Raw genomic sequence first — 24,084 nt, 5'->3', positions numbered from 1 at the left:
TTCCCATTTTCCACAGTAACACCAACACTCAGACAGGGCCTGTTATAAAGAGTTATTAATTGTACTGTGCTCTTAGGCAGAGGAAGTACATCCACAAGGCACCTTCCATGAACTCCCCTGAAAAAATTTCCATGAGTAATGAAAGGCTCCATACTCTTCATAATGCCTTACACCTACTGCTCAATCCTGACATTTCCCCATTTTTATTAAGAGAGGTTGGGACATGGAGAGCTTAATTTAGCTGCAGTCCTCTTTACCCATGTGCCTACCTCTAATTTCCTTCTGTGTGCTGCATGTTCCTGCCCCACTGCCTGCCTGCATCATTGCTAAGCAAAGCTTGTGCTATTCTTAATTAAACTGGCATTTCAAGACACATGAAATGCTGCAACTCAAATCTCTTCTCAGCACAAAGTCCTGCATTTTCTTTGGCCCACCTCCTATGAAATGCTAGAAGCTGTTATCGTGAAGACAATTTCTCACTAGAGACTTCTGAAGAGCATCCTAGAAAAACCTGCAGACAGCACTTCCCCAAATGCCTGCAGAAGCCTTTCAGGACAGAGGCAAGCCAGGCACTTCAGACAATTTACAAACACAACCCACAGCTGAACACAAAGCATCCTAATTCAGAGCTGCCCTTGGTTTAGCTGTCACTCAAGGAAAGGAGGAGTAAAGACAAACAGACATTGTTATAGAGCAATTTGGGGTTGTTTCATAACTGTGAAGATGTAGCACTTCACAGCAGCCATAAAACCCCTCTCCTGCACGTTTGACAAACTTGAGGCAATATAAAAGCATGTCCCTGCCTGCAGCTGGGGGGTTGGAACTTGATGATCCTTGAGGTCCCTTCCAACCCAGGCCACTCCATGATTCTATGACTTGAGAGGTGGCTTGCCTACCACACACCATACAGGAAAAGCATTTATGTTTCTTGCCTTTTTCCAGTTTTCTGCCACAAAAAACCAAGACCTCCATCACTGGCATCACTTTGATCTTGGACTGAGGAAACCAGCAGCTCCTGGGTAACTCCTTGATACGCATGCACATCTTCTATTTATCACTGAAGGCTGAAATAGCCTTCAGCAGCAAGGTCCAGCTGAGCGCTAGGAAAGCACTGGACTGAAACCACCTTGCTTTGAAGGGCCTTCAGCTTAGCCATCTTCCAAGCATGCCTGCTTCACTCACTCAACACGTACAACTTTTTACCCATTTCATTCCTCACCGCAGACCTGAATTCCCATTCAATCTGCAAACCTCAGCCCATTTTTCAGTGACTGAGTTAGGAAAGCTTAGCTCCCACTCACCCCCACCGCTCTGCACCACAGTCAAGGAAGATGCCCTCATCAGACCTCGGACTCACCATCATCAGCTCCTTCTGAAAAGATTTCCTGTCCTTGTTCTCTGTGTTGTTGCAGTCTTCCTTCAGCTTCTCCAGCACGGAGGCCACTCGCTCCGGCTCGCTGTCCAACTCTGATCGGCAGAAAAACGTGAGCGGTAAGTTCAAATAGCCCAACGCGTCCGCGAAGGACCTCCAACTGCTGAGGTTCTCCATGAGAAGAGTCCTCACGGAGGCATAGATGTAGGTTAGGAATTTGCAGGGTCTGAGGATTTGCTCGAGCAACAGGCTGGTGGTGAGATCAGGCCCAGAGAAGTAGCTGGGCTTGACCTTTCCAACCACCAGCACATTTTTGGTGTGCACGAGGCCTATTTTGCCCTGGTAGTAGCCGATGTACCACTCCTTCGTCCACAGTTGTCCCTTCAACCTGATCTTCTCCTCACTGAGGAGGGCTATGACGTCTCCTTTCTTGTACTCCAGCAAATAGTGATTCTTGCTTTGCCGCACCACTGTTTTCAGCAGTTTGCCATACTTCAAGCTCAACACCGGCCGGTCCTGAAAAACCGGATACTTGGCAGTGGCAGCCAGAGGTGAAAGGATGATCTTTCCAACCTCGTTCTTCTTGAGGAACCGCCTCTGCCCTGTCGGTTTGATGGCACTTTTAGGAGGCGGCTGTGGTGTCTGGACGCAGAACTGGGTCAAAATGGCATCCTTGTCATCCTTGACCTGTATCCTTAGCGTGAAATCCGAGAGCTCGTTGGGATCGTGGGATGCAATGGGGAAGATAAGGCGACTGACCTTGCCCAGCTTCATCTGGAAGCCTCGCACAATTTTGGCTTGCTCACTGGCTTTCACCTCATAGTTGGTCATGTTGGAGAACATGCAGAGCTTGAGGTCCTGAGGCCGGGACAGAGTAAACTGGTGCTTACCCCAGAGCTGAAGGGCAACTGGAGCTGGGCTGTGAGACTGCCTCGTGACCTCGTTCACTAGCAGAGTCTTGGGTGCACATTCGTGCCCAAACACAGCCACAACTGTTTTAAAGGAAGGGTGAATATGTTTCGGGCCATAAACACCAACTGTGATCTTCTTGCTGATATAATCCCAAACAGTGTAAGGGTAGGGGATGTTCTGCCCTTGAGCTACAGCAGCTATGTACATGCAAGGCTCTAGGTTCTCCAGCTGCACCTGTATCGTGTCCCCATACGAATAGCTCAGCTGCATTGGTGTGTATGGCCCCTCCTTCATGTCGCTCCGAAGGCACTGCAGTCTTACCAAACTCTTGCTCATGATGTCATTCTTAACCTCTGCAGATACCTTCATCTCCAGAATGATGAATGTTTTCACCTCCATGTTGCTGAGTTTGATCTGCAGGACGGGGCTGATGGTGCTGCATTTATCACTGTTGAGCTCCAGTGGTGGATCCAGCATAGCTTTCATGGAGATCTGCTGCGTTTCCCCGGGGCACACGTGACCTTCTGGCACATGGATGCTGATGTTGGTGTCTGGAAGCTGAACAGCTCCACCAGAGCTATCCAGTTTGCACACAATGTTGGTCTCCACCGGTTGTGTCTGACCCCAGCCAGGATTTTGACCAAGCAAATCCAAGTCATGGCAAGACCGGGCCAGCTTCCTATGGTTCAACCATGCGGTCCTAAAATCTTCCCTGCTCTGGAATTGCTCAGGAGTGGGAGATTTTAAACCGTTGAAAAAACCCGACTGTGTCGGAGTGTCTGACTTGGCTTGCAGAACAGACAGCTCAGACAAGCTGTAAGAGCGTTTGCTCCTGAAGAAGGGATTGTCCCTTTTCACAGACTCTTCCAGGTCCAGCCTGTTTGTGGATGGAAATTCATCAAAAATGTTACCCATGCTGCTATTAGCAGCTGAGCTAGGAACTGTTGAAGCAGGAGGCCCCGTGTCGAAGAGCAGCAAGTCAACAGATGCTTTGGAGTTGGGCTCTCTGTCTGAGCTGGTCAACGTCTGCAAATTCCCATTGAGAAATGGATTTGTCTGGACACCGTTCAAGAAAGGGTTGTTACTGTGGGCTTTCACAGAGTTTCTTTTCACATCAGTCCATTCCCCAAGCAGATCTAGCTCCCTGACCCCCTCGTCAGGGCTCTCCAGTAGATTGTCTATCATCCCGCTGTCCGTTAAGGAAGAGTTGCGGTAGTTCACAGGCTGGACGTAGGAGGAAGGGATGTAACCCATTTCTGTGGTATTGTGAGCATACCACCACTCGCCTCCCGATGTGTCCAAGACATAAAGATGGTCCCCCTTAGAGAACTTCAAAGTGGTGAAATTAGTTGGACAGTAATCTTTGATTGCTATTACTTCCTTTGCATTTCCAAAGGACGTGGGATTGTCAACCAGCAAGGCACTAGGAGAAGGCACTGTGAAATGAAATAGAAAAACACTGTAAGCAATCCACAGAGTCACAAGCTACTTAAAATCATTTATTTGAGGCAAGTGATCCATGCTACATCAAGCAGCGAAGCCGAAGTAGTTTCAAAGCATCTCCAACCCAAAAGTAATTTCTTTTTGCTACCATTTTTAAACAAAACTATTCACTTTGCTACATCTGATACATTTATGCTGAAGAGAAAATGCCCTCTTGAAAGAGATGGGCATCAAAACAACTAGGAAGAACAGCAGGAGCTGAGACAGGAGACACAGCAATTTGTTATTATTCCATGTTAGAAAGGCATGTGGAGAGAAAGAGGGTAAACAATACAGCAAAGTGTCTTAGCAAGAAGCCTTCCCCTTGGTTTAGGACTTCACTCAGCTGCTTCTCTAAGAGACAGCCTCTGAACTCACTGATGAATGATGCACACAAAGCTGTGCTGAAGGGAGTTCCAAGGGAGCCAGAGCCCCATCTTATCAGCTCTGCCTTTTAGCTGGCATTACTGGATCTAAGTTCTTAAGGGTAAATAGCAGGCTATCCCCTAAATTTTCACATTTAAAACAACAGAGGTTAATTTTGGGAGGGCTAAGAGTGTGCTGCATGGGAAGAGGTTATATGGCCCAAGTGATCTTTCAAGGCCATGATCATACAAATTTGGTCAGTGGTATCTCAACATCTTAGGCCACCAGCTCTGCAGCACTGCCTTTTTTCCCCACTTACGTTTCAGAGTAAGAGAGAGCTAAGAGAACCCACTAAGGGGACGACCACATTTCCTCAGAAAAACTTAGCTCCTTTTACAAAGTCAGGATACTTGAACCACCACAAACACCATATTGACCTCCCACGGACCAAGCAGCATCTCCAGTCTCTCTTTCAACAACGTTGAGCAGCAGGGCTGGCTGCAAGTTGTTTAGCCAGTACTATCTGATCACAATTGCAAGCAAAACAGTTCAATTAAGACTAGACATGTTCACTCTGTCACTGTTTTGCTTTCACATTTAGGACCTATTTCTGTTAAGGATCACGAGAAATAAGCTGCAGATAATGTTATATCAGCATTCAAACATTTGTTATCTTGTGAGACAGACCTAAGAAAACAATGCTTGCTTGGGGGGAGGAGGGAGGGGGGAGAGGGATGGAGGAAAGAACAAAAACACAGAAAAACACAGGATGTCAGGATGCCTGTCAGCTGTACAGAAAACTGGGAAAGCTAACAAAAAAGATGTGGTGCAGCCATGGCACAACTCGTGATAACAGTACTGAAAAACACAGCCAGTAAGAGCAAAAAAAAAGTTTTAGATATAAGGACCACAGGGCTCGAGTATTGGAAAAATAAGAGCTTGCACACATTAAGTGATTCATCATTAACCTACTTCCCCTGCACAGCCTCTACCAGCAGGTAGGGAAAGTTGTGAGCACATTTATTCAGTGTAAAACTATATATAAACTCTGCACTGAACCTATTTTGCCACCCGGGCAGGAAAATGGCTGTTAATGCAGCTCTGCAGCCCAAGACATTTGTTGGAGAGAAGCTGATGCCCTTCGGATGCTCTCTAATATCTTTGTGTCCTTTTCACACTGCGGTGCCCCAAAACTGCACCCAGTGCTCAAGGTGAGGCTGTTCCAGTGCAGAGTGAGCAGAGCAGGACAGTCCCTTCCCTTGCATGAATGTGAGCATGAGTAATTACTCACAAGGATGTGAGTAATCCCTATTTTTGCATTAAAAACAAACTAATGTACAGCAAGAGCATTTGATGTTCGGGACTCTCCTTGCTCCTTGTGCAAAAACAATTGCTTTGTTGCATGTTTATTTTAAAGACCATCAGCACATGCTAGCTTCTCCTTCCGCCTTGGGATCCATTCGTACCGAGGGAATGGGAATTCTCTCCCATTCGAATCTGTTCTGGGGGGGATGGAGAACCAACCCTGCCTTGTCACCAGCCTGGCAAATCCATCCCTTCTCTTGCACACGACACGGTGGCACCAGGCTAACACCTGCCCTGTCCCCTGGTGGCCACGGCCCACACTGGCCCCCCACCTTTGACGTCGCACAGGCTGCTTTCTGAGAAGCCCTCGCTGAGGTCGATGAGTGTCCCCTCCGACTTGCAGCGCAGCAGGCCGCTGGAGTTGGCTGCCCGGATCCTCTGTGCTGCCATCTTCAGCTCGCCGAGAGCCTGGGCAGTGCTAGGTGGGCATGGCTCCTCCACACAGCCCGGAGATACCACAGCACCCTGGGCAGCCCGCCTGCAGGTAAAAACAAAAGCCAGCATGTTAGCAATGCCTCCTGCTCCCAGCAGGACACCCACACGATGTACTGTGCAAGATGCGAGCTCAGCACGTGCCACTGCTTCAGCCTCAGGCTGACTCAGGGCAGCTGCATCCTTCCTTTCCCATTTGCTTATCAAAGGAGCACTCCAGATAAAAAGCCATCTGCACCTGTGTGCCGGCCCTGCAGTGCTGATTCAGGAAAACTTCCTCCTGTCAGAGAGCCACGGAATAATTATGGTTGGAAGGGACTTGTGGAGGACATTTGGTCCAATCCTCCTGCTCAAGGGGGGACACCTGGAGCAGGCTGCCCAAGACCATGTGCAGGAGTCACAGTGCCATATTCTCCTTAAAGCATCATGATAATTACCTCTGGACTCCTAATAATCAAGGTCTGGTCAGCAAGGGCATGACACTGTTGCACTTCTCCTCCTCATGCAAACAGCCGTCTCTGCTTTCAGCATCTGCTCCCAAGGCACCAGCAGCACAACTGATCTCGAAGGCAACACGCAGTCTATGCACGCTTTCAGCCCTTTTCCCACACCTCACCAAAAGGACCATCCAGAGATGTAGCCTGGTGGGACATCAGCTGTAGATGCAAACCTCTTCCACTACCTGGCTTCGCACTGCCATCCTCTTCCATGCTTGCTCTCTTACCCTTTCTCTTTCACCACCAGCACAGTGGCTGATGCAAGCGCTGGTAGTAGCTCCTCTGGTGTCACTGAGCTGTGCTGGAGCTTGGAGGGTGCCCAGGAGCACATAGGCAAGCAAGCCTGCAGCCTCTCTGCTAGCTGAAGGCAAGGCTGCAGCACAGACCCTCAGCCCCACTTTGCTCTTTCAGGTTTGCACCAAAGAGAGGTTCACAAATAAAGCCCTGGGCAATCAAAAGCCATATCAATCCGAATTCCCTGCTTGAATTCAGCAACCCAAATGACTTTAAATCCTCTCCTATCGCTGCTCTCCCTTCCTCCTCACTTCATACAGTCTTCTCCCCTGCTTCAAAACCAGATCAAGCGGAAAATGACTCCAAACCTAAATTCCTTAGAAGGCAGAGCTCTGCTGGGAACACGAAGATAATGGGAATGTGAAGACAAGCACTGTGTTTGGCCGCCAACTGCCTGGGCTGCAGCTGGCTGTTATTAAACCTGCAGATCTGGAGGCAAGGAGGAGCAAGCCCTGAAGGAATCAGTACCCTTTTCTGGAATGTAGAAAGAGGAAATTTGCATCCGGGGAGGGAATCAAAGCAGGAGATACTCCAGCCTGCTCGAGATGCTTCTCAAGCCATCTGAAGTCTGGTATGCCAGGAATGCAGTCACCATAAGGATGAAGGAGGCTGCAGACAGAAAAGAAAGGGAGAAGCTTTGCACAAACACTTTTCCCTTTGAGAAGAGTGTTGTTTTGGGTTCTGCTGGAAATCAGCACGGAGAGGGCTTTGCAGGTGCTGAGAACTGGGCTTATAGCCACGGCTGGGCTTATCAGAGGAGCTGGGTAAGACAGGGAACTTGGAGAACAGCAGTAAGAAAGGGCATTAAGCAGACATGCAGTGGGAAGCAAGGAAGGGAGGAAAGATGCTCCATTCAGCTGGCACGTTTCAAAAAGGTGCTGCCAGTCCAGCTCCAACACAGCAAGTAATAATGCTAAACACCATCACCCACTGCTTGGGATTGCACGTTTCGTGCCTGCCACGACATAACTGTGCAGAAACACAGTAAGATCCTGCAGGAGTTTTGCTCAAGTAAAGCCCTCTGCAGCTCTAATTGGGCACAAAGTGGGCGTGCAGCACTGTTGTCACAGCAACAGCTGAAGTGGTAAATGTTTCCCAATATTAGCAATTATTGCACACAACCAAAACACAGACAAAACAAACACTCTGACAGCTCAAAGGTCACCCCCGCTTGGTGAGCACTGCACAAAGTTTTTTTCCGAGCAAGAAAGAAACCAGACAAATAACTTTCCTGTGAATCAAAGTGCAAGCCATGAATGTATTTTGAATACCTGCCTGGAAGTCCAGTGTCAAATATTTTTGCTATCAGTAGTTAGAGCTGTGCACCGACGTATCCACAAGCCTCGCCGTGCCTGGCACAAGCAGGGATGCTCCCCATTCCAGTACTTCCATGAGCGCATTGCAAGCTTTATGTTAAAGATCTGTGGCAGATGTGACCGTGTGGAGAAACAGCTGGAAAAATAAGCCCTACATACATCCCAAATTCCCCTAAGACGGCAAGAATGTACATTAAAAATGACTGATTAGGGAAAGCTATTTCCTCTGTTGTTTCTATCTCAGTCTGTTCTGGACGTAGCAGCACTATCACACACGTGGGAGGATGGGTGTGCATGCACTCCACTGCAGTTTTCAGGGGGGACTGTGAGGAACTACAAAGGAATTGGTGTTCTGGGGCTGGTGGCTCCAAGGGGTGAACCTGAGATGGTTCTGAATGCAGAGCCAGAGCAAAAAGCTTAGAAAGAACAAGCCTGCTGCTTCAAACCTGGACTGTGGGAGAATAAAAGGGGATGGGCACGTGCTGGGTGGGGAGAAACATGGGTTGCAAGGGCAGGAATTGTTTGGAAACTGCTGAGACAATGGTCTGTAAATTCATCAGAAAACACTTTAAATATAGAATAGGAAAAACCCTACCTCCATCTGTTTACCCACAGTGATAAACAGTGTCCTTATTGAATGGAGGAAAGGATAAGGAGGGCAAACAGCTCTCCCCCTTGCACAAATCCTTGTCGGGGATGACGTGGGGATGAGGAGAGGAGTCCTGAACAAGGGTTAAGGCTCAGCAAAGGTTTAGGGAAGCATGGACAAGGACAGCTGCCGACTGGACTGTATTCCTTCTCGCCACCTTTCTAGGGCACAGAATCACCCAGCATTGCATTGGTATGAACAGAGGCACCACGGGGCTGTTTCATCCCAACTTCCAACCAGCAGCACCAAAAAGAGCTCACTTTCTCCCTGTGCTGGCACTGTACAGGGTGAGAGCTGTCTCCTCCCTGCCCCATCTGCTGGATTTCTGCACCCCAGGGGACATCATGAGCCACGGGACTCACATCCTGTGACTCACCCGTAAGGGAATCACACCACCAGCTGCAGCAGGGACTTGTAGAGTGGATTCAGCTTTGTGTTAGCTGGGGTTAGGAATAAGGCCAGCAGCACTACGTCATGTGGTGGAGGGACAGCAGCCTTGCTGGCAACCGACCACGTCCCACTGTGACCAACAAGCTTCTGTCACAGAACATGAAACGGCACAGAAAGGGTTACAAAGAACTTCAGCAAACTCTCTGGGGTGGCTCAGGCCGGAAACCAAGACGCAGCCTGGCCTGCTGCCACCACTCAGCACTCCATTCCTCTCTGCTCAGCCCTGCAGATCCGTCACCATGCCCAGCCCAGCCCTATGGGGACAGCAGCAAGCCCCATCCTCCTCACTGCTCCCAGCTATTGGCAGGGCCAGTCCCATTGCCACAGCATGCACCCACCCCTGGCTGCTTACAATGGCCATTACCACCACCAGCTGTGCTTCCCTGGCTGGGCACCTCTATTTGAGCCCAATTCTCATGCTGGATCAACAACAAGGCCCATATCTTATCAAGAGAATTTAATCACCGCTGAATTACAAATCAAAGATGTAGCACAGGCATCTCAGCCACACTAAACTGGATTAGTAGAGAAAAGCAATTTCAGGAGAAATACCCACTGGCAGGGTAAGCTCCATGTCTGCAAGCAAAGGAACACAACTGAAGCATGAAAACACGTAGAATCAAAAAACCCCGGGGGCAGAGGGAAGGCTTTGCTCCTAGCACTGGGGTGGTTTCCTGGGAGCAGCCCCAGGCATGGGGCAAAAGGCACAACTCCACAGAGCAGCCGTCAGCACTGCTGACCATGGCCAATGCTCACAGCAGTGTGTGGGGAAAACCCAAACAGTGTGAGCAGCGCACAGACTGGGACTAGATGTCACCCACGAGCATCTGTGTGCTTGCCTCCATCACATGCTGCAAGAAAAGGTCACCTCTGTCTTTGCCAACTCTCTTGAGTGGCACAAGAGCTCTGAGAGGCCCCTCCTGCACTTCGCAAACCAGCTGCATGAAAACACCCTTGGCTTGCTCTGTCCCATCCTTCCCAAAGCTCCAGGGCTTCAAATCCCACCAGCACCAGCTGTTTTCCAACAAGGTAGAAGAGGAGAGCATGACAGCAGTGAGCTCTGCGCTCACACAACAGCCGGTGATGGAAATCCCCTGGCTGCCAAGAGTTTTTGCTGATAAGACCTGGGAGGGCCCACTGGGCCAGCTGGAACCAAGTAATGGGGTGGAGATGGAGCCAGGTCCTTCTGGTTCCAAAAGAAGAGCGATAGGTGCGGTACTCATGTCAGCAAAGGGTGGTAGGGAGGAGGAAGCCCTTCCCTCCCTGTCCCACACCTCCCAGCATGATCTTCTCCTTGGGTACTATATAAAAAACCCATCAAACCCTACGCCCGCAGGATGAGTTCAGAGGAAACCTCCCCTCTCTGGCTGCATGTACCCTTTAACAAGATGCAGCTTCCAGGCTGGGATCACCTCTCCTTATCAAGCCCAAGCTATCAGGGCTGCATCTTGCCACAGACTGTAAGGAAGAAGGTGCAGAAAGACCATCTCATCAATCAGCCATCATACTCCTTCAACTTCCCATGCCAGAGCCAAGAGCAACTCCAAGAGCAACTCCAGTCACTTGTTGCTAATTATTTTTCATCTACCTCTTACTTCTCCAAAGTCAAGATTTCCTGGCTCTCCTTAAAAATTAGAAGTGGTTTGAGTTACAACATCAACCAGATTCTGTTACTGCAGTGTGCTATTTTAGCAAAGAGACTAAGCCACCTCACTATCTCATTTAAGAACTTGGTTTTCACCCTACAGATTCTTCACCTTCAAGTCCTTCCTCAGGACTTTCTTGCCTCATCTCAACACCTCCAGGCGTTCAAGGCCAGGTTGGATAGGGCCCTGTACAATCTGATTTAGTGCCTAATCTAGTGGTTAGCAGCCCTGCCCATAGCAGGAGGTTGGAACTGGATGATCTTTGAGGTCCCTTCCAATCCAAGCCATTCTGTGACTACACGTTATGACATGGCCTTGGGCAGCTGGCAATGTCCTTCATTTGCTCAGCACACAGCCAGCAGAAAACACTCTGACCATCCAGATTCGTGCCTGCTTTTTCCACTCTCTCAGCAAGCGTAGGGACAGGCAGGGAAGAGCTGCTCACTACTGCTTTTTCTCCAGAAACCTGGACCAAGCATTTTGGGTCACACACGCTGGTGATTCCCAAGAGAGGAAAAATGGAGAAAAAGCAAAGCAGGAGGTGAGCAAAGCCCCAGGGAGACCATGAGGTTTATGCAAACTCATCAGATTTTAGGTCCCTGCAGGACTGAGGGGCACTGCTGTTGGTGGGATGGGCGGTGGGGAACCAGAGAAATGTCAGGAGGATGCTCCACACTCCCATCTTCCTCTTCCCTTGAGGATCCTGGCATGCAATGAGCTGCAAGCTGCTCCCATTTAGGGCTCTCTACAAGCATGGTGCTCTTTGCTGACTCCAGACTGCTAGGCAATGCAAGGCTGGGAACTTGGCACATGTGAGCAACTCAGCTAGCAGCACTTGGGGGCACCAGCAGCACTGCAGGGATAAAAATGTAATAATTGCTGAGCACGTGTTCCTGGCGTCTGCTGGCACCTCCAGCCAGGGTATCCATTACAGCTTCCCCACCGGGTGAGCTACCCTTTGTGAGCAATGAAGGGAGGATGGGAAAGCTTCCTTTTATAGCAATGACTTTGGAGCACGAGTCTCATTGAAAGTCAATGCTGGAGATGGATAGGCAAGCGACTAAATACAGATATGGTGTCTCTGGGGTGAGAGCAGAGCTTGCTGCTGCTGCCAAGCTGCCTGGGAACTGTCACCCACCTGAAGAACACAGCATGCCACTGAGTCCAGGTCACACAACACGAGGGGAATGTCCCATATCAGAGCTGCCAAAGGTGGAGGAGAGCAGATGGGCAGGTTACCCACAGGATGGGATCCAAAATGATTGGCAGCTCTAAATCCTGACAAAGGGGAGACCTTGGAAACCTTGCTTTTCTGCCAGAGACTTGTTCTACTCTTGGATGAAGAGATGCAACATGTGTAAAGCAGTATGGTCGAATCATACAGTCCTTCAGGCAGAAGACCCTTCAGACCACCCATCATCTAACAGCATCAAGGCCCATCACTAACCCACATGCCTCACTGCCATGTCCACACACCTCTTGAACACCTCCAGCCATGAGGACTCCACCACCTCCCTGGGCAGCCCACCCCAACATGGGATCACCCTCCACTCAAAGAGGTTCTGGGACGGTTTGTGGAGTTGGACAAGATGATCTATAAAGGTCTCCTCCAACTCAAATGATTCTATGGTGAGGAAGGTTCAGAACACCTGAAAAGGTACGAAGGTGCTGATAGGCTCTCACCAGCTTTGTTTGACGTTCACCAGGCCTGCTTTCAGAGCAGACAGTTCAGTTTCCATTAACCCTTTTCTTCCTGCTGTCCACACAATTCTCTTCCAAGAGAGAAGCACTCCCTAACTCAGGTGTTAAAGCCCTAAGGTTCTTGCACAGCTGCAGATGCTGCCTCCTGCACCAGGCAGGGAGTTTCTTCTGGCCGGGACCAGCAAAAGCATGAAATCTCAGAATCACACTCAATGCAGGGCTCCCAGGAGCAAAGCAGAGAAGCACAAACCCGAGTTTCAAACCCCTGAAGGGAACAGGAGCGCAGCAAGCCAGCTCTTGTGGGGCAAAGATCAGACCAGGTGCCTGTAAATGCACAGAGATGAGCTGAGCAGCACGCTAACAAAGAAGAGGCAGCTCTGGGAATCACTGCTGCAAGGCACACATCAGCAACTTCAGCACAAGCACCTTCCCACCCAGGCTGCCGACGCCTGTGTGTGCCCAGAGGATGTTTGCTGGGGCAGAGCAGGGCAAGGTGCCAGCACTTTAGGAGCACAGCGGGCACTGCCTTCGTAAGCACCCAGGCAACTTTCCCTGCCCTCTGCATTAGCCTCATTAACTTGCTATCAGCTCAGAAGCAGAGTGGTTTGGTGCACAGCAAAGTATTTTCTTGCTTTTAAATGTGGCGATGGAAGCAACTTTCGCAGTAATAACATCAGCTCTTCCTCCTAACCCTTGCAGTCCCTCCGAAGGTATGCTCAGAGCCAAAAGCATGGATATATTGATCTTGTAAAAAAAAAGGAACTGATATGAGAGCCAGTTCAGAGCACTAGTTCAGACAGGGAATCTGTGACAAGGGAGGAAAAAAACCCACAACACTGCATCTTCAAGTGCCACAATGCAGCCATGGACAGACTTCCATCTCCTCCTTAGGAGCGTCTCTCTCTTCTGTAGATCAGCCTTTATCCTCTGCCATGGAAGAAGGGGATGGTTGGAGTCAGTGACCTGGAGGGTCTTTTCCAATCTTAATGATTCTATAGGAAAAGGCCTAAAGTTGCACCTGGTGAGGTTTATATTGGATACTATGAACTGAATCTGAAGCACTGTGAAAGGCTTTCCATGGGAAACCAGGAGGAACTCACTGCCACTGCTATGCCCAGGGCCACAGTCCCAGCTGCATTTCCTTACCCAGATAATTTAGATTTAGATGCAGATTTGGTCTTCAAGAGCCATCAAACGCTAGGTGACTTGAGTCCCTGAAAACCTCAAATGGAAACAATGACAGAGCTTGCACAGCTTCAACACTTCAGAGTCCTGTTTCCATCACCCTCCACTAATCTTGTTTTTGATGGAAAGAAGTATCTGTCCCCAGCTGTGACAAGCTGCTGGTGCAACCACATGCTTGCTTTCCTTGCTGTGACGTTGGGAAACCAGTCTCACTAGCACGGTACAGAAGGGCAGGCACAGGAAAGGCACTCAGGCAGGGGATGCTGGCAGTGCACCTGGTGCAGAGGGAGGACAACAAGAAGCTCCAGAGTTGAGCTAGCTCTCCACTTTCACTCCATCTTGCCCCCCAGCCAACACATACTCAACCAGGACACATTCCCTGACACTGACCATCTCTTTGTGTGTAGAATGGCAGAGGCCCTGCTTGGCCCTCTGGACTCACTCAAGCTGCTGAATAGAAGAACACTGGAAAAGAGAAGGCTTTGTTCAAGCCCACAGGTGCTGCAGTCAGGATGGGACATAGCAGCCACCACTGGGTCACCCACTTTAAGGGCTTTGTGAGAGGGTAGCCAGGATGCTGTTGCAGCCCGAGTCAGCTGAGCTCACTGCTGACCTATTTTGGAGAGTCAGCTGGGAGCTTCCTTCAAGAAAAAAGAGGGGTTTGTTCCCAGCTCACTGCCTGGGTGTGCTCTGCAGCCACAGTCTCACAGCCGGATTCTCTATCTAACAAATAAAACCTCATTGGATTACCAGACAGGAGAACTCATTCAGGTGATGAGCTCATGCGAGAGCTTAACCTTGATTTAACGTTCTTACACACTTTGCTGATTAGCCCAGGTACTGATCTGTTGGTGGATTACACGATGCTTTCAGCTATGCTGAAAATGCTGACAAGTACCAAACCCTACCACGAGCCTGAATTAGGCAGAAACAAACGCAATCAGCACGCTGCAACAAATTTCCTCAAAACAGCATTTTTAAGCACTCTGCCCCAATAAACATTTCCAAGGCAGATTTCCCCCCCCTCCCCCAGCGCCTGACTTTCAGCAGCTTGGCTGCTTGCTGGAGCTGATAGTCACTCATGTGAAATCACAGAGCCACGGAATCACTAAGGTTGGAAAAGACCACTGAGATCAGCTGGTCTGACTGCCAACCCATCACCACCGTGCCCACTAAAACACATCCCTAAGAAGCAAGAAAGAAACGTGCTCTGCTCAAATCAGACTGCTGGTTACTTCCTACATGGGATGCCCCCATGCTTGACTCAACACTGGTCTGTGAACCCATGCTGAAAGGCTCACTCAGAGCAGCACAGTGCCTACAGAGCAAACATGCAGCTCATTACACCATTCCTCAGCAGAAGTGTGCAGTCTGAGATGAAAGAGGGAGACGTGAGGGCAGACATCTGCTCCAACTCTGGGCATGGGTTAGGACTTGCTGCAAAAAGCCATAAGCAATCAATGCCTCTGCTAACTTAGCATCGTAGGCTTGGGTTGGAAGGATCCTCATCCAGTTCCAACTCACAGCTTGGTCAGACTCCTCTCAGGGACTGTGCAGTAAGTTCACACCATGAAGGCTCTCTTCTCACCCTTCTTCCTCCTGAGGAGCAGAAGCTGCCTAACTCCCCTCCCAGTCCTGCTTTCACTCCTGGTCCTCTGCGCTTCCAGTTTGATCTCATCTGCAAACCCAGCGAGTCGCATACCTGTATGGGAAGGCACTCCTGGTTCAACTCAAAGCGTGCCACGTGGCCAACTTCAGATGGTATTCAGCAGCCAAGTCCTCACCTTTTAGAGCACAGCTCATCCCACACACAGGATTTGAACAGAAGTAGCTTCCCAGGTGCAGACATGATGTCTGTCAGCCAGGAGGTGGTGGAAGATAAACCAAAACAGCCCACTGTTTATGCAACATAAGAGCAAATACCGTGCCTTCTTGAAATCACTTAATTACAGTTATCCCTTAAATTAAAACCTTGCAAAACTGCATGCAGGCTTTAGGCAACCTGCAAATTAACTACGGGGAACACAACTGGGGGATCAGGGATGCCCAGATACAATCCAATCAGCAGCTCAAATCACTTTCATAACATCAGTAGTGCCAGGAGGGAGGAAAAGAACCCAAAACAATACAACCCAACCCTGTGCATCAGAGGTCGTTCCTTCAGCCCCGTCAGGTAAAAGCCATTTGATCTCATCATCGTGGGTCAGATAGCTGATAAGAAACCAATTTCATTACTGTAAGACCAGAGCGTTTTTGGAAGGGTTTATCTGCAAAGAAAGCGACACGCTTTGAACTGTTGAATTTTATTTTAGTTAAAAGGCACCAGGCTCTTGCCTGGCTGCTCTCAAAGCACTCAAAATTAATGTGGTATGAAATGATACCGCAAGTCGATTCTGTGCGACTTCCCCGGCGCGCAATGTCGAAGACACGCTGCTTCTCTGTGCTGGGACGCTGCCAGCCCCTTCGTTTCAGGGAAAGCAGCCTTTATTTAGCAGGACGTTTGGGGCACAGAAATAGCCACCTCCAAAAGTTTGGCCAAATCTGCCCAAAATCAGCCCCGTTCCCACACAAAGCAGGGCTCACTCCCGTGCGCGGTTTTTGCAGCGTTAGTCAACAGGCAAAATTAAAAGGACACCTGAAAGATACCAAAAGTAATAAAAGATTTTCCCTCACTTAAAGCAGAGCTGCTCTGGTGCAGTGGAATCAGTTTCTGCCACTTCAGACCAGACTCTTATCCGGCAGCACCCAAACACCTTCCCATTGCAGATGAAATCACAGTGACTGATCCCTGTCGTCTCCTGGTCTTCTCAGGAGCTTCCCTTGAAAAACAGACAAATCTCCATGGAGAGCAGAAGGCACAAGAAGAAATAAATTCCCTCTTTGCTTTCTCGATCAAGTCAGCTCCAGGCAAGGCTGAAGGAGACAGACCTCACCTCGCATCTGCTGCTTCCCCATCAGTTCGAGTGAAAGCTGCCCAAAACTCAAGCCTGTGAGCAACATGGGCAAGCTGCTCAGCTTTCCCTGCTCGAGCCTGAAAGCAGAGTGCTAAATTTATCCCCGCTGAGATTTCTATGGTAACAGACTACACTGCTGAATTTCAGATTACTGCAGCTTGAATTAGGGGTGAAGCAGAGTTAACAGCATCAGCCGCGGTATAGGGTTGTCTTAGGCCAACACAAAAGCACCCGTGACAGAGGAAAAAAAGGCAAAGCTGTTCATGACAGCCATCCAGTGGGACACAGAGAAACCCAAATCTTGTCCATTGTCTCTGGAGAAACGCCTGATTTGAGAAAGTGACAGCTAAAAAAAAAAAGAGGGTGAAAAAAACCACAACCATACTTAGGGACAGCAATCAGAGCAGTGGCCTTTGGCAAGAAAGAACTTACTTCATTTATTGATTTTTATGGAAAGCAACTTCCATCCGAGCAGCGCAGTGTTCGCTCCGCTTCACAGCTGCTTTAATATCCATCACTGTATTTATATTTCAATTGTAACTCTCTGTCTAAGGTCTAAGGTGGGTTGGGGTCTAAAAGCAGCCTGATTCTGGCAATCAGGTCTTGGCTAGAGGTGACCAACATACCGCCCACAGTCATCCTTGCCAGCACAACCCTCCTTTCCTCAGCATCCCTCAGTAGCACACCAGGTTCCTGTCCTCTCTTCTTCCAGAAGAGGATCTCAAAGCACAAATCCTGCTCCTCAGGGACGAGCAGTGCAGGCACATATCAGAGCACCCAGAAACCTGCAAGCCTCTGCGTGGACAGGCAGAATCAGATAAGCTTCTGATGGGAGAACAGAGCCTACATAAGACATCAGTGCAGACGGACTCTCCTTTTTCCTTTTTATAAGAGAAATGGAAGCCGAGGCACAGCTGATGCACTGGGATGGTTTTATATTTAGATGGATGACACAAGTTCTCAATTAGCAGAAAACAAACGGAAACTTCTTACACTGTCCAGAAAAAGAAAAACAAAAGAAAGGCGACTTCCCCCAGCATTTACAACCTCCCTGGTTCTGCTTTTACAAAGAATTCAGAGGGGCTTCCCATGCACGATCCTGGCAAATAACATTTACAGAGCCTGTATGATGAATATTGACCGAAGCACACTGCGTGCATTCACAATGACGTCGGCTTTTGGGGGACTTTCGTCTAATTTTGTGTTTACTGTTTTCAGCTTTTTTTCAGCAGGACAATTAACAATGTTTTAATACTGGAGTGTAAAACAAATACACCAGGGTGATAAAAAAAGAACCATTTCCAAGTTCTACAGACCGCAGTTTTGCTACGCAACAAGAGATCCAGTGCGGTGTTGCAATGTCAAACCACAGCCCTCCAAAATCAGCTATTTCTTTTGCTGTGCGGTTCATTTAGGAGAAAACACTTCCTTAGCCAGATCAGCTGGCTCTCTCTAAAACTACCTGCACTCTGGGGAGGGGAAGGGGATAAAAGTATGGTTTCTTTTTCACGAAGCTGACAGGCAAATAGTGCCTGGGACCCAGCAGCTCCTCTCACACTGCCTCAGACACAAGGTGGGTGAGCAGACCTGCGTGCTGCCCCAGCCATGGTGGAGCCAGACCCAGCTTTATCTACAGCACTGCTAAGAATAGCTCCGGCCACCAGGAGCCCTGCAAAGAGAATGGCCTGGGCTTCTGCCAGAGAGCACGGGTTTCCTTTGCTGCTGGGCCTGAAAGAAGGCAGACATGGAGCGGAGGTTGCCCTGACACAGCGCTGTGCAGTTGTGCTCAGGTCCCAGCACCCTGGGCTCGGCACCTTCATTGGCGAGCCGGACGATGGGTCGGTGTGTACCCATGGATGAGACAAAACTGAGGGGGAGAAGGGCCTGGCCAGGCTGACGTGAACCTCGTGGGGTCCAACAGCGTGAAAACAAAGGAACAGCAGCCCCTCCTCAGCGTGCGGCATTTGCACCTGGCAGCCGCAGCCCATCTCTGCCTCCATGCAGGGAATTACCTCCTGCCCTGCTTTCATGAGCTAGATTGCCTGAAGCAGCATTAAAGCAGGAACCACCTGCCTGTTTCTGAAGCAAAACACCTCCCTGCCCCCTAAAAGCGAGCAGACCATCTGATGCGGCGTTGGCATCACCGCTTCCCATTCACAACCCATGAAAAATTAGGCCAAACGGCACATATTTTCATTCCTTTTATCTCCTCCTGCCTGACTGCAGGGCAAACTGGGCACAACTTCCCTCTCCGCCCCCCAAACACATTCCTCATTTTATTCTGGAGCCCATTTTTGGACATATGGACTCCACAAATGCACCAACCAAGGTTTGACGCTGGGATCACACTGAGCTCAGGTGATGCTGGTGCTCTGTGCCTCAGTTTCTCCCTGGTCACAGTGCTATCTGCTGGTAGCAAAAGCCTCCAGGACACGGAGCTCTGCTGGGAAACGCCACCTCCACAGCCCACATTGCCCATAGGACGCATCACTGCTTCACCACGCTGGGCTTCCCACCATGGTCAGGCAGCCAGCAGCAGCAAGGCAAGCAGCTTTTGTAACACGAGATTAACTCCTTTCCCCAGCACATTTACATGTAAAACAGAGGTCAACACACGGGGTAAAGCTGCGACAGAGAGGTCACCCCCTGCTGCAGGGAAAGCACATAGAGGGGGTTAAACGCTCGCCTTCCCCAGATCCCTGCATTCCTCTGCTCCAGCAGCATGCTGGGAGAAAGGTTTCTGCTCACTGTTTCCATGCCTGGTCATGTCCCACACCCTGGCCTCAGTGCACATTTTAACAGCTCCTATTAATAGCCCAAGCAGGAGCTAGGGAAGCACCAGCTGCTCTGGCTGGTCGCACTTCCGAGCAGCTACACAGCATCCATCCATCCATCCATCCCTCTGTGCTCGGTGAGTTTGCACCCCAAAACTCCTCTGTCCCCAGCTATTTGGTGGGCAAGTTGCTGAAACAAGAAGCGCTGCTCACCCACTAGCTGCAGCAGAGGCCATTGCTCTCAGTGACCTCCAAACTCCTCAAGTTGAAGGGATTTCAGTCTCAGGCTTGCAAAAGGAGCTGGGTAATTAGGGACAGCGGAGAGATGACACTCATCCACCCCCGAGATCCACAGCCAGGCTGTGGCATTGCGCTGGTTGCAATAACATACCCACATCTGTAGGTGCTCCCTGGAAAAAATTCCCCCTTCCTGCAGGTATGGCAGCATTAGGAAAGCACTGGTGCCAGCAACCCCCTACCCATGCCACCAGCACCACTGGGGGTTGGAGACCACAGCACATCCCTGAGGGGCTCGCAGGCATCCATCCTTGTCCTCCAGCCAGAGCTGTGACCTCATTTCATGGGATTTAACCAAGCACTGCAAGAGTCCAGATGGACTGTCTGGCTAATTGAGTTAATTAAAGCGTTTTCTGCCATGATTAACTTTCAGGAACAGGGCTCGACGTTATATGTTTTGGAAAGGCTCCTTCTGAGCAGCTCGGTCACTCTCCAGGGAGCATGGGGCCACACCTCAGCAGCAGCACAAAACAGGAGAACAATGACTTGGAAACTCATACTGATTGCACAGAGCTGTTTCTCACCAGTGCTTTCAGACTCCAAAAAAAAAAAAAAAAAAAAAATCCAAACCCTTCATTTGTTTTTCACCACCAAGCTGAACAGGACGTTGAAAAGGAACAACACTGCATCTAGAGGCCACGGGAATACATAGGCTACATGAGGTCTGCCCAGCAAGCCGTTTGGGGGATGGAAAAGTAAAGGACACAGCAGATGTGGGAAAAGACCCATCACCCATGTCTGATCTCGTGGCACCACCCCTCATTCCAGGGCAAAAAGCTCCAGGAATGAGCAGTGCTACCTGCAACTCACAGGGCGATAAGCTGGTCAAGGCCGGTGCGAACAAACATGCTGTCCTGCACAGAGATGCTTTGCTGACGGAGGTAATAATCATCTCCCAAGGACAGTAAATACTTTGTCTGTCTGCAGCCCCTGCCTGGAGATAACCAAGCAACGCACACAATGGCCAAAAGAAAGGCTTTGTGGCTGCTGTGTTTTTCTCAGCTCTGCAAAGCACCGAGAAGGAGCTGCATCCTGGGACATTGGGATGGAAAAAATCCACCCTACCCAAGGTAGTGCTAGCTAGGCTGCATGCAGCTTTGGGCACGTGGGCTATGGGAGGTGCCCCTTGGAAGAGCAGGGGTTGGGCTGGGTGGGCTTTGAGATCTGTTCTAGTCTAAGCCATCAGAAAAGCATACTCACATGTGATGGTTGCGAGGGGACTGCTGAGCAGGGGACCGTCAGGAAAATGGCCACAAAGCTGTGGACAGCACTGGGAAGACTGTGGCCGGGCCACAGGTGTATTTAAGCCCAGTGGGATCAAAGGTAAGACTTCAGGAAGCATGGGGCCAGGATCCTGCAGTGGGCAGGGTCAGGCTGTCTGCCAGCTTCTGCGGCCAAAAAGCTGCTCCCCACCCATCTTGGAGACCGAGAGTTCATCCCCTTTCTCAAAGCCACTTCTCCATCTGAGCAAACAAAGCTCACACGACAGGGAGCCTTACAGTCTCCATAGGTAAGGAGATGCACCCAAACGTCTCCTCTTTTTCCTAACTGAGGAACCGTAAGCACCAGCTGCTTGCTGACCAGGTGCATTAAGACTGTAGACTTCAAGAGCTTCATTTACACCACAGGTGCAGCCACACACACCCCAAAAGGTACCAGCTGTAGCTCTTGCAAGGGGAAAAACCAGCACAGAGGGCTTTGGGGCTGGGTTTCCCAGCTGGGAAATGCTCCTTATTGAGGCTGAAAGCAGCCCCACCCCAGCACTGCTAATCTGATCCCAGGTTTTCAATGCTGCGGCCAGGACACGAGGGGCTGGCGAGTGGGAAAGAAAGAAAGGAAATGCCACAGATGTGAGGACGCTTTTTCTGACCGGGCAGAGCCTTGTTTTGTTTTTCCTCCCTGAAGTTAGCTGCCATTTGCTGGCAGGCGGATCCATTACGAAAAGAAAAAGTTTCTCTTTGTTCAGCTCCCGTAATCCCGCGCCCAGGAGACCCAAACCACAGAGCCGTGCGATGCTGGCAGCCAGCAGCTCAGTGCTCAGAGCCCACTGGCAAGCTCACAGCAGCAGGAACTGGTCTGTGAAATATCCCCTGCCTTACTTGCTCGCTGACCGCACCATGGGACGTGCCATTGTTCGGCTCCAAAAAGGCTTTTCTGTTCCTAAGGAAACAGCCGACCTCGCTCAAATAGGGCCACACACACGCAGTGCCATTCAAGCTGTGTCCCCTCAACAACTCGTGCACAGTGACCACGCACCCACCCAGGTACCACACATCTGGCTGGGCTCTGGGCAGAGGTCCTGCAGAACGCTGTGGCTGTGCAGGGCTGGGCTGGACCTCTCCCCCTGCTGTCTGACAGCCGTGTGTCACCATCCCTCTGACGTTCCCAGTTGTGTCTGGGCGATGAGGTTAACACATGGGAGGTGAAAACAATGACTCAGCCACTTTCCAACTCTTTGTCATAATGTGTACAGCTTCCAGGCTACAAAGTTGCTCCCACATCCATCACTGCAAGGGAGCATCAGCATGGGATGCTGCAGCAGCAAGCACACCCTGCATGGTGCTTTCTGCTGAAGGATGCAAAGCATCACCCCCACGGGGCAGGTGGAGCTGCTGCACCGTTCTGGCAGCACAGCACAGGAACACTGAGCCCTGGGGCTCCCAGTTCACCTTCTATCAGCAGTACACTCACCAACAGTTTGCCGATCCACACACCCAAAACAAAAACCTCCCAACACCAGTGAGCCCTGTGCCAGACGGAGCCAAGAGGCAACCCTGAAGCACATACGCAAACAGGGGGAAGAGGACAGATGAGAGAGCAGTGCTCCTTCACTTCCCTTTCACCACGGGTACAGATCACACAATCAGTCCAGTTGGAAAAGGGCACTCAGCCCAACCCACCCCACCATGCCCACTGCCCACATCCCTCAGAGCCACACATATGCATCTCGTGAACACCTCCAGGGACGGTGACGCTCCCACCTCCCTGGGAGCTGTGCCAGTGCCTGACCACTTTTTCTGAGAATTGCTCCTAACATCCAACCTGAACCTCCCCTGGTGCAACTTCAGGCCATTACTTCTCGTCCTATTGCTGTTATCCAGCAGAAGATGCCGACCCCAGCTCACCACAACCTCTTTGCAGGCAGTTGCAGAGCGATGAGGTCTCCCCTGAGCCTCCTCTCCTCCACACTGAACAACCCCAGTTCCCTCAGCCGCTCCCCATCAGACCCGTGCTGCAGACCATCACAGCTTTGTTGCCTTTCTCTGGACACACTCCAGGTCTCAGCGTCCTTCTTGCAGCGAGGGGCCCAACACTGAGCACAGCACTCCCCACAGCTGTGTACGAGGGGAGGTCACCTCCTGCTGGCTGCACTAGTGCCGGGATGGCACTGCCCTTCTTGGGCACCTGGGCACACTGCTGGCTCGTGGTCAGAAGGCCAAATCTGTGTGCTGGAAGGAAAGGGGCTGCTGGAACGTGCTCGTGGCCACAGAAACTTCAAGCACAACTCATGGCCACAGAGCTGCAGTTCACAGCTGAAGAAACCTCACAGCGTGGCAGTGAGCAGCAGGGCGGTCCTTGCATCTCCGCAAGACGTCCTTTCCAACTCGGGATATTCTACAGCTCTCTGAATGAAGCCACCAGCCCGCACAGGGCCTCGGCTATTACTACAATCCCACACACGGCACCAGCAAAGCCACCTCTCAAGGTGGCACCCGCAGAGCTCCCAGCGCTGCAGGAACGAATCCGGAGAGCAGCAGAGCAGTGGGATTGCAGGAGGGGGAAGCAGCGCTCAGGTGGCCATCGCCCAAGGCACCGAGCGGGAGCAAAACTTTCTCCAGCACAGATATGCACGGGACCCGCACTCCGAGCTGCGCACACCCGCACCCTGCACCCGTGCACGCCGGATAGACGCATCTCACGTGCATTTACACACACACACAGCACAAGCACACCCGCGTACACAACGCGCACACTCACACGGCACTCCGCGCACCGGACCCACGGGGGGGCCGCTCACCCACAAACTCCGGACCCGCGGAGCCGCTCTCCGCACGGCGCTTACCTGCGGGCGGAGGAACCGAACCTCCACCGTCGCCAACGCCGCTCTCGGTTCGCGTTTCCCCGCCCGGCACCGGACAGCGCTCACCGCCCGCCCCGCGCAGCCCTGACGTCAGGGGGAGGGGCTGCAGGAGCGGGGCCCGGAGAAGGGGGGGCTGGGGGGGTTTGCACGATGAGTGTGTGCTGTGGGATCCTTGGTGCGCGATGGTGGCGCGGAGGTGCTGGAGACCCTCGTGCAAGAGGCAGTTCTCGTGTAAAACGGGTGTGCAAGTGTGTTGTGGGAACCCCTCGTGCAAAGGGCAGCCCTCGTGCAAGGGTGTTCATGGTGCAAAA

At 50.8% G+C, this 24,084-nt stretch overlaps 1 protein-coding gene across 2 annotated transcripts in view; it reads right to left on the bottom strand.

Annotated features, from left to right (window-relative positions):
• SH3BP4 (SH3 domain binding protein 4) overlaps positions 1 to 23,863 on the bottom strand; it is a 30,899-nt gene extending 7,036 nt beyond the window's left edge. The window contains exons 1-3 of one of the 2 annotated variants that reach the window (XM_048954213.1): positions 23,756 to 23,863; positions 5,770 to 5,975; positions 1,358 to 3,720 (exon numbers count right to left, since the gene is read on the bottom strand). In XM_048954213.1, coding sequence (XP_048810170.1) covers positions 1,358 to 3,720; positions 5,770 to 5,887 — 2,481 coding nt within the window. In that variant the 5' untranslated portion in view covers positions 5,888 to 5,975; positions 23,756 to 23,863. Of the gene's footprint in view, positions 1 to 1,357; positions 3,721 to 5,769; positions 5,976 to 20,892; positions 20,999 to 23,755 lie in introns of those variants that run through there. The other variant, XM_048954211.1, reaches the window with a different exon arrangement.
• Between the last annotated feature and the right edge of the window lie 221 nt (positions 23,864 to 24,084).

This window comes from Lagopus muta, chromosome 8, assembly GCF_023343835.1.
Source record: "Lagopus muta isolate bLagMut1 chromosome 8, bLagMut1 primary, whole genome shotgun sequence".
NCBI lineage: Eukaryota > Metazoa > Chordata > Aves > Galliformes > Phasianidae > Lagopus > Lagopus muta.
Note: the sequence above shows the minus strand (reverse complement) of the source record. Positions and strands in the feature narration are given on the sequence as shown.